At 39.5% G+C, this 11,069-nt stretch overlaps 1 protein-coding gene across 1 annotated transcript; it reads right to left on the reverse strand.

The window, feature by feature from the left end:
- Nucleotides 1-142: 142 nt before the first annotated feature.
- On the reverse strand, nucleotides 143-9,972 carry abcd4 (ATP-binding cassette, sub-family D (ALD), member 4). Its single transcript, XM_025898959.1, has 19 exons — nucleotides 9,587-9,972; nucleotides 9,348-9,466; nucleotides 8,968-9,095; nucleotides 8,014-8,153; nucleotides 7,812-7,928; nucleotides 6,849-6,974; nucleotides 5,442-5,492; nucleotides 5,179-5,273; nucleotides 4,967-5,088; nucleotides 3,685-3,776; nucleotides 3,483-3,572; nucleotides 3,086-3,291; nucleotides 2,466-2,557; nucleotides 2,267-2,303; nucleotides 1,502-1,551; nucleotides 1,353-1,405; nucleotides 1,203-1,279; nucleotides 902-1,017; nucleotides 143-624 (listed from the first exon to the last, which is right to left on the reverse strand). The coding sequence occupies exons 1-19, from the start codon at nucleotides 9,625-9,627 to the stop codon at nucleotides 523-525; spliced, it is 1,854 nt and encodes a 617-aa protein (XP_025754744.1). The 5' UTR covers nucleotides 9,628-9,972; the 3' UTR covers nucleotides 143-522.
- Between the last annotated feature and the right edge of the window lie 1,097 nt (nucleotides 9,973-11,069).

Here is an 11,069-nt window from a genome sequence, read left to right on the forward strand (position 1 = left end):
GAACTTTATGTGGGGCCAGAACTTTCTTGAGTGGTGTGACACACAAGCCTTCTTCAAACTATTAAAGTACCTCTGTTAACAGAACAAAGTGTGCTGTCTGAGAGCACTTGAATGTTAGCGAGTGACACGGCACACTGATGGATGGTGAGTCAACAGTATATAATTTAATACAATGTAATCACAGCCTTACAGTACACCCCACATCTATCTACCTTATGTCTTCAGCATGTGTTTGATTATTATCTTGTTCTTAAAATATTTAGATTAAAAGCACCCTCTCCACTGAAGACCAGGTCAGTCTGGAAGCTGCCATTTTTGGAGATAACAGATGGTGTACACAAAAGCAACAGAACCAGGAAGTGATTGGGTGAAATTCCATTTTTTTCAGTCCACACACTAAAAATTAAAAGTTAATAGTGGATTAGTTTGATTGGTTTGGTTATAGGAAGAATTTTCACATTCTTCTAAAGGCTGTGTGTAAACATAGACACTGGTTAAAGCATTTCAAATAGATGGCCGCAGTCACATTGCTTCATCTCTGAGACTGAGGTTTCCGCTAGCTCCTTTTAACTTTGTTAACTCCCATCGGCCTTCTCCACACAGCTTCAGCTGGACATCATGGTACTGGAAAAACAGAGTTAGACATAATGTAGTAACAGTTGGATGGATCTGAGAACAAGGTAAGAGAAAGCAGGTGAAACTAAGCCACGAGAATGTATTGCTGATCAACTTTTCCACATCTCCAAAAAGAGTAGAGTCATACAAAGCAACCCACTAACTGGCATTTAGCTCAACAGCAGTGACTAAAGCTAAATATGTATCCAAGAACAGAAAAAGGTTTGAGTGTGCAGGCTGTAATTTCTACAAGTTATCTTAACTGGAGTCGGGATGTTTGGCCTACCTTCTCCAGGCTGCTGCGATGTCCCAGACTGACTAAAGTCATGCCCAGCTGTTTGCAAGTTCGGTACAGCTGTGCTTCCGCCTCCTCAGTCAAAGCACTAGTGGCTTCATCTAAAACTAAAGTTCAAACACCAGAAAGTTGCAGACTAGAACACATCAGTCCAGTAAACACAGCAAACAGTCCCAACTCACATGAACCACACACTCAGCACGACTAAAAACTTCATCAGTGCATTCATGCTTTCTTATGAGATGCTCTAGTGAGTATTTGTTGTAAAAAATAAAAATCCAGAGCAACATACTTGCATATTTGGGCTGCAGGTAGAAGAGTCGTGCAAAGGAGAGACGCTGCATTTCACCTGGAGACAGAACATCATACCTGCAGAGGAAAAAAAAATGCTTGAGAAAGACTGAGGAAGTATTACAGTTTTACTTCTTTAATTGTTTCTTACCAGTTCCAATCCACTTTCTCATCCAGCCCGCCCGTCCGTTTCAGCAGATTGGACTGCACACACATCAAGGTTTTATTTAGCATGAGTGAAAATGAGAAGTTATTTCATAAAATAACATGCATTTGAGATGAAAGCAAAATTTATCTCACCACTCCGGCTAGTTCCAAGAATTGTATAATTCTGTCATCATCCACCGACCCTGAAAACATGACATGTAATTCTGGTTTTTCTTGAATTCTCTACAGCAGTACCATTTAATATCATCAGTCCTCAGTAAAATAAATAAATACACACACACGCGCGCGCACACACAATATTTGTAAAAAATTAAAATGTTGATTTTGGATTTGGTGGCTCATTGCTAAAGAGGTTAATTTACAATATAAGATGCTGAGGTATTTAGAGAGGGCTCTTTAGAGAGGCTGAGCTGTGTTCTTAACAACTTAAGAACTTGTAGAACTAAAGTGTAGTGGAAATTCATGGGCTCAGAAACATGGAAACTGTTGTCAAAGAGCACAGAGAAACTGTCCTGTGTAATCAGTCACAAAAAAAAAAACTGCAGGGAATGCTTTGATGATTTCAGCAAGACAAAGATGAAGCAAAAGGAACTAAGTGCAATGCTGTCCTGCCTGCCACTGACAGCATTTGTAGCAAAGATTACAACAAAGGAAAGGCCCAAACCGCTGAGCAGCTGAGACACTAAGTGGCACAGGGACAATGAATCCTTTCACTTTCAAAACTGCAGCAACCGTTCTCCCCAGTTTCAAGACTCTTAAGATGTTGTTTTAAAAGAAAAGCAGATGTAACACAGTGATGGGCTTGCCTGTCCCACCAAAATACACCACACACACAGATTAACTAATAGAGTAGCTTTCCTCTGGCTAATTAGCTGATGATCACATTTAATACAATACCTGATGCAGGGTAAATATCCTTCAGTGGGTAGATCACCTGTTGGAAACAAGTGTTTCAGTAAATTACCAACAGGTCTTTTTTTTTGTTAGATATAAACATAACAGCCCCCTCCCACACACACACAGAAACATATCTATGATTTGGCATGTTTATATAAAAGGAAGAACTTTGAAGAAAAACAGCACAATGAGAAGAGACCTGCTCACGCAGAGTGCCATCGGTCAGGTAGGGTTTCTGTGGCAGGAAGAGCGTTCCTCTGGGCCCAAAACACGTGGTCATATGGACAAAGCCTGAGGAAAAATGAACGACAGACAGCTGAATGAATGTATTTGTGCTTTACAGTTTCTATTTGATGGCTTTACACTACCTTCTCATATCTCTCCCATTAAAAATAAATAAATAAATAAACAAAAACAAACTAGTAAATTTCTTTACCCCCATATTGTGGCTTTTTAAAAACATAAAATTTAAAGTAATGGAACCTTTGTTGTTGTTATTGTTCCTCAAGTCAGTGAAGTGCAGTACTGATGAGTTCTCAACAATACATGACAACATCAGTGTAAAACTATGATCTGTTTTTCATGTTCATACTTTTGAAGGGAAACCTTAGTTTTTTTTGGCCATATACAAATCTCTTTAAATAACCGAGACTCTGTTACTTCATTATTTATGTATTTTTCCTGTCATTCTTAGTTTCCCCACTATTGTTATGCATTGTTATCATTGCCCTTTTTTGTCCCATCTTTGCTTCTCCTGCTTTGCTGAAAAGTTAAAAAAATAATTTAAAAAAAGATCAGTCTCAGTTGTTCTGCTCTCACCGCTGTGTGCTTCCCAGAGACGGTTGAGGACCCGCAGCAGTGAAGTCTTGCCGGTGCCTGTGTTCCCCACCACCAACAGATGAGTTCCCTGGCTGATTTTCAGACTCAGGTCCTCCACCAGCAGCTCGTCGGAGAAAGGGGATTTGTATGAAAGATGGTCCACGATGAAGGCCGTGTCCACTGGGCCTGCGTGGATGTTGAAGTCACTGTGTGGAAAGGTGGTGATGTGTGATGTAGTTGAGGCTCAGAGGTTTTGGTATAAACATGAATTTTTCATGTTTCCATTTCTGTATGCTTAATGTAATCTAATAAACTCCCCTCATATGCAGCCTGCTTCTTAAATCATCAGACTGTGCTTCTTTTTTAACGCAGCAGAGAATAATGTGCCCACACAAACCTGTCAAAGTCGTAGCTTTCTCCTGATGCCGGGTCGTAGTCGCACTGCTTGGTTAGGATGTCATCCATCACCTCCCTCAGCTCCCCGATCCTGACCAGAACACACACACACACACACGGTTATGGAAAGGTGGACGGCATACACAAATCCTAATGTCATCATTTGTCCTCAAAGAGGTCAATTTAAGTATGCAGCCTGATACCTGTGGGTGTATCCAGCCACATCTGATAGAGTAGTTGACAGGTCTATTAGCTGCGTGAAACCATTTATCAAGTAGATGCACACAAAGGCGTTCTGAATGTAAACAAGGAGAGGGAATAAGAAGCAGAGAGTCAATACGAGACAAGGTTTGTTTGTTTTTTGAAAAGGTCTGCATGCACAACAAAACATTCGGAAGTCAAATCTGTGTGCAGTGCAAGAGATGGCGTTTACATTTTTGAGGGGGGTAAAAAGGATTTTGGTGCCACCTAGTGGGTAAACTACTAACAAACATGATGGATTTCCTCTTTCAGCTTCACTATAAGGAAAGCATTAGGACAGTGTGCACTCATGTAAGACAGCAGTTTGGGATTTTATCTTCTAATTTAGGAGTCATGTCATCAAGTTAAAAATATGCACAGATACTCAGAACTATCTGGCTCCCACATATTGAAGTAGTCACTTCATTAGGTACACTTGTTCAACAGGTTAGAATTGCAACTCTTGAAATAGCCAATCACATGGCAATGCATTTAGACGTGTAGAAATGGTCAAAACGTGCTGCTGAAGTTTTAGCTTAACATCAGAATGAGGAAGAAAGTGGATTTAGGTGACTTTGAACATGTTATGGTTCCAGACTGGTTTGTGTGAGGATTTTACAAACTGTTGCCTCTGCTGTGATTATCCTCACACAAATATCTCTAGGGTTTACAGAGAATCATATAAAAAAAGAGAAAATATCCCATGAGCAGCAGCTCTCTGGGTGAAAATGCCTTGTTGATGTCAGAGGTCAGAGGAGGGCCCTTCCTCTTTGGGTCCCTTACTACCAACTAAGCATCATTTAAGCACCACAGTCTACCATCTCCATCCCTATATGATCACAGTTTATCCATCTTCCAATGAAACTTGTTCCAGCGAGATAATTCACCACGTCACAAAGAACAAATCATCTCAAACTGGTTTCTTGAACATGAAACCTTGTACTCAAATGACATCTACAGTCACCAGATCACAACCCAATAGAGCACCTTCGGTATGTGGTGAAACAGGAAATCCATATCATGGATGTGCAGTTGACAAATCTGCAGCAACTGTGTGACGTTATCATTTCAATATGGACGAAGATCTTTGAGGAATGTTTTCAGCACTTTGTTGAATCTTGCTGAAACTTGTTGAAAAAAATGAAGGCAGCACTGAAGAAAAAAGGGTATCTAACCCAGTACCAGAAAGGTGTACCTAATAAGGTGGCTGGTACTTTTATAAGTAAAGACATAAAACATTTCTACCTTGCTGATGAGAGCACTAAGTTCACCAGGAGTGAGGCTATCGTAAACACCACTAAAAATGGGAATGGCGATTATAATGTAGCTCAGGAATCCTCCAAGGTAGTCAAATGTGTTCACTCCAACTGTGAAAAGAGACATTACAGGTTTAGAGGTTAAGTGTACACAGTTTTGTTATATAAGCATGATAACAGTAAGGTATAGAACTTTCTTACTATAAAGCCAGAGCTCTTTGTTTATGAGCCTCTTTTGAGTATACAACAGAGCCTGCAGTCTGCGGTCCGTCCTCATGTGCTCCACTTTACCAGCTCTGCAAGTAGAGACAGGCGGATTTTTTTTTCATTTTGTTCTCTGGTTTCATTGATTTCTGAATAAGCTCTATCAATACATCTTATCAATACAGGAAGATAAAATCAAACTGTCTGGCAACAATAACAGCCACCTTTGCAGCATCAGTAATGTTGTGGTTTTGTCTCACCTGTAAAAAGCTGCAGACTCTGCATTGACACGGATTTGCATGTGCTTGAATCTAGACATGAAAAAACATATGTGATAAAAATGTGTATCAATTATAATTTAAAAGAGAGCCATCTTGCCCATTTCCAGATTCTTACTAGACTACCCACAACAGTATATTTGCATGATTCACAGTTCAAAGTAATGTGGATGAACAGCCTCTCAGTTCATCCACTGTAGGAACAGCCTCACGTTTCACATGTCATGTGATGCTTCCTTCTGCACAAAATAGACCTACAGAGCACAACCTACTCCAATCAGAGGTGGAGGAGCAGATGATACAGAGCTATAAAGAATATAAAAATATAACAAATAGCACCACTTTTACAATAGAAAAGCACACAGAGGGGTGCAATACACATATTCATATTCCTGCTCAGCGTGCTGTCAGTGCTGAAGGTAATTTTTAACATGGCAGCTACACATTAGTGCACTAAAACCTTCAATACACTCAGGTCTAAAACTCTCATAACCCATTAAATGAGATGTGGAACTTGATGGACTTGATGAAAATGAATGATAACTGGTCAGTTTTATTGTTCATAATGTTTTCTAGTAGCTTCAATTAGAGCAGTGTTTAAAAGAAAAATTGGCAGCAGACTGGGACTTACTACAAAGGTGTGCAAATTCAAACAACAATGTGAGGCACAGTTTTAAATTCACAGCTGGACTTAATTCGGTGGTGCAAAAGAATCTGTGAAAACGTGCCAGTTCCAGATGATTTTAAACAAAAGGTTGTGAGTTTAGCAAAAGTTAACAGGTTAAAAGAGAAAGCCACCCTCGTGACACTGAAAACTCTTTAAGATCAATTTCCCTCAATAATCCACTAATCTCACTTCATAGTATACCCCTGAGGAGGCTTCTGTTGTCTACTCTCGCTGATTTCATAAAGATCTGAATCTGATTGTTTAGAGCAGTGTGAAACCTGAGCTGGTGGCTCACAGAGATCATGTGTACCCTGAACTCATTATTTGAGGATTTCTCCATGTTTAATATAATCATTGCATGCTGTTGTGACAGTATATACAAGACAGGAAATAAAGAAAACCATAATAGATCCGCTTTAACAGAAACCAGTTGATCTGTTCCTCTCTGAACACAAAGTGAGGCTGTTTCAGCTTGTGATAGATTCTAAAGTAAAAAAAAAAACTAAACTAAAATAGCAAACTGATGCATATCCTGTGTTACACAGAAGGCACTGCGCCAAAGCCTACAGATACTTCCTTTTAACAGAGCCCAAGTGTCTTTGACAACAAACACAGGAAGGATTTGTATCAAACAAAGCTGGCAGAATACCCAAAGACTCTGTTAGAGGTTAAATCAATCTGCTGTTAGCACAAATTTACAAACTTATAAAGGCTGAACCTACCTGAAGTCTCCCTCCAGTTTCTCTTGCTCAAAGAGAGTTGAAACTATCGGCCCCATGAGGATTTTATTGGCAATAGTCCCGATTACAAAGTAACCAAAGATACTCACAGGACCGATCCAGCCGGTGCTGCAAAGCAAAGCAAAGCAACTTTAGGAGCCCGTTACATCAAAATACGTGGAAACAACACAACACTTAAAGTGCACACAGTGATATTCAAAGAGTCATTTTGCTGCTTTTACAGCTCACATTTAACCTTTTTCCTCTCTGGAGGCCAGCGTATCGAGTCCAGGCTGTATATGTTATATAAATGCAACCAGCGCCATTTTCAAAGGTCACCACGTATGACACGAATACAACAAAATACCGCCTGGTATTACTACAACTACGGCTGATGTAGAATTTGTTGAGCCCAGGATTTTTTAGAAAGGGTTAAAGGGGTCTGTTATTTTTACAAGGCTGTTATCTCCTTTCTAACTGACAGTTTTTGATAAGGTGGAAGCAAACGGTCATTTTTCACTAGATTTTTTCCAAATCCTACTGCAGTCTTATGATAAGGACAAGAAGTTTTATTTTATGTCAGAATATGCTTCCCATCCATAGTAGAGGTTGTTCTTTTGCCCTCACTGTTTTGCAGCCTGTTACTAAATTTGAGGTTGTTCTTTTTTTCAGCTGGAAATGTCAAAAAGGGCTTGGGGGTTAACAAAAAGCCCCAATTTAGCCTGAATTTTAATAAGGTCAGAGTTGCAGCAGACCTTTTGTAGAGCACATGTAATGCTTTAAATTACATATAACAGGTATTTATTCTTCTAACTTTCTAATTCCGTCCCTTGTTTTATGTACTCTGGACCTCTCTAAAGGACAGATATTCAGAAACGTGGCTGTAAAACGGTGGCACCCCAACATAACTGAATGATCTCTAACACACAGTGCAATGGGGTTGATCATACAGCACAACGCGCTCACCTGTGAAAGCAGTGGTAGGTGTAGTAAGTCAGGGTGAACGGTGAGATGATCAGGCGACTCGCCATGCTGCTCATCTGCTTACACAACCTCTCTGCATCCTGACTGATCCGCTGGTCTCTGCACACGACAACGCAATTAAACAACGACAGCAAACATTTTCATGCATAACAATGCACCAACCAGGAAATGCATTCATGCTTACGGGTTGTCTATGTCCTCTCTGAGCACGTTGAGCGTGTAGTAGACTCTTCCCTGGAAGTAGGCCAAATGGAGACTCTCTGTTAGCGTCTTCCTCCAGCTGACATACATCTGATTGCAAATGTACTGGTCAATACTTTTCAGCTGCATGGGAGGGGAACAACAAAGAAGGGGAGAGAGAAAAAGTGACAATAAGTGACAATAACTTAAATAAAGATGTTATAGATCAGGAAAGACCTGCCACAGAAGTTTCTTTAAAAAGCAACATGCTTAAATAAGCTGACTAAAGTTAGTTTCTTGGGTTCAAAATCCAAGCAAACACAATCAAGACCAAATGCATGTGGCTATAAAATGGTCATGTCAGGTTGTCCTGACCTTATAAAGTTGCTCCTGTTACAGCATCAATCCAAAGGTGCGATGCCATGCAGTAAAACACAAGAAACTATTTATCAAACTTTTGATTTAGTTAGTTGAAATGCACATCTGAATGTTACAGATAATGTACACTACTAAACAGGGTTTGATAAATAAAGTATATGCAGTTGCAGAGACTTAGTGTTAATCTTACAAAAACTGCATATTTCACAAACCAAACCTGCACTACTCTACTTGGGTTAATTAATTCGATCCCAAGAAGAGAAACAAATCCGTTTAGGCTTGCCTCAGGAAGTGCATCCGGCATAAAAACGCCGCCAAATCAAACACAGAGCTACTGCTGCGGTGACCCCTTGCGAATAGGGGAGCCCCTGAAAGCAGCTATTTCTGTTTAATATGAATTCCTCATTAAAATTAAAAATCAATTTTTTTCAGAGGCGACTCAGCCAAGAAAGCATAAACAGACATACTGGACACGCATGAGACAGCGCATCTGTAGGGTCTTAATCTTATTTGGTTTGTAGGATAAATACTACTGTGTTAGTAGGTTGACTTCTGTCGTTACTCTGCTACTTTAACTTACTGTGGAGTTGAATAAAATGAGCACCATGGCAGTGCCCACCAGACTCCTGAAGCCTGAGTAATTTTTGTCTGCCAGCACATTGTAGAAGTGGCTGGGGAGGACTCCCACCTGGTAAATGATCAGCTGCTCTGATGACAGGAAAACACATGTGTTAGCACATTGTATTGTGAAGAAGGAGTCAGTTCAAACAGTGACTCATAAAAGAGCAAAATGATTAGCTAAAGGTTATCAAGAAAGAGACAAAGCCTCCTGTGGTCAGGGCTCATTTGACTGCAGTCAATGCAAGCTTTCTGATGCTATCAGAAGTTCCTCAAAGTTAGACCACAGCCATTTTACAGTTTCCTCCTCTTTTTGTTCTATTACACTCCTCCAGCTGTTACCTGCCAGAGTAACGCCCAGCAGCGTCCCAAACATCAGGACACTCTGACTGGTCCATGATGGGAACAAGACCTTCTGGATGCTGCAGAACCTCTGCACAAATCTCCAGTCTAACTGTGGCCTGATTTGCGTGAACAGACAGAGAAAGAGTGGAAATTACAAGATATTTTGAATGACCTTCACTCCTCATCCCCCAGCACCACCTTAAAACCCAAAGAGTGAGTGCGGAAAAGGTTCCTACCTGTCCCTGCCTCGGAGATTTTTCTTTTCCAAACGAGGCATCTGCACGGGCGGCAGAGGACTTGCTTATGTAGACAAAACTTCACATAAGTTGTTCGTGTTTCATAAAAGCCGATCCAGCCGGCAAGTCAAGGTAAACTAAGATTAGCAGCAGGAAAACTTTTAACTGTTAGCGAGGACAGTTGGAAACGAAATTCAACAAAAAATCTCTAAAATAACTACCTCACTTACTGCTGTCACCGCTACATTAGTTAGCCAACACCTCATATAACCTTAATGTAATAAATCCTGCTATCCTGCTGCTCCACTGTGAACCACAGGAGTAGAGGAAAAAATGTTTTGGACGGTGACTGTCAAACTACGGACTTCCGGATTATCAGGTGACCCGCAATTTTCAAAATAAAAGCTCCAATAGCTTTTAGGCGGAATTTTTAAAAATGGTGAAAGCGATAGTGCACGTGCACTATATAATTTTTCTATTTATTTTTTATTTAAAAAAGTATCAAGCGCCAATTTGTGATGTACAAAACATTTATTCCTGGAAAAAAGCAAAAATAATTCACAGGGACACCTAGGTGGGAATAAAGCCTAATCACACTCCATCCTGCTGTAAGTTTTCAGATTCAGTTTTTGCTGAAAAAGAGGTAATGTACAATTAAAAGATAATGTACAATCATATATATGCTTTCCCACTACCATCTCAGGTGAATGGAAAAATTAAAAAAAAAAAACATAGAGAAAGAAAAATAAAGAAAATAAAACGATGTAGTTCTGCAGCTATGATTTAAACTTTAAATAGTAGCTCTTTGTGTAGTCACACTGTGACTACACAAAGCACAGTGTTCAGCTGCAAGTGAGTCTTTAAAATAATTTAACTGTATAAACATAGAAGCAACTTAAAAATTCTACTGTTTCTGGAATAATATTTAATTATGAAATAACTGTAATATCCCACAAAAACAAATTGCTTCCATTGTGGAATGAAAAGTTAATGAGTCATGTTTGGTGAAATTCTTCTGTTTTTCCTGAGAGATGATGTCTTGAGAGCCTTCAAAGTAATTTCAACAGAAATCTAAGATTTTACAGTCTCTAAGTGCATATGTCTTCTTATTTTTAGTCCATTTGGCCACAATATTTACAATATTAAAAAACACAACACACTAGTATAAAAATCCCAGATGCACTAAATGGTTTCCATTGATTTTCTTAACAGCTTATCCAGATCCAGGTTGTGGCCATCACTGGGTGAGAGATGGGGCACGTTGTGGAGAGGTCTCCTGTCTGTGTTGTGAGTGGTTTCACCTGAATTTACTTATAATATAATAAAACAAAACAAAATATTCTTTTTTCTTTTTAAAATATTTTATTTTTTTTTTATTGTCTCCTAATGTTTTAAATGCACACAGGTATCAGATAACAGGAAAAAAAATGGGAGAACTTATGGAAATAGCCCTACATGTTCTGATATGAGTCAGGCATTAATA

The sequence above is a fragment of the Oreochromis niloticus genome, linkage group LG15 (genome assembly GCF_001858045.2).
Source record: "Oreochromis niloticus isolate F11D_XX linkage group LG15, O_niloticus_UMD_NMBU, whole genome shotgun sequence".
NCBI classification, from domain to species: Eukaryota; Metazoa; Chordata; class Actinopteri; order Cichliformes; family Cichlidae; genus Oreochromis; species Oreochromis niloticus.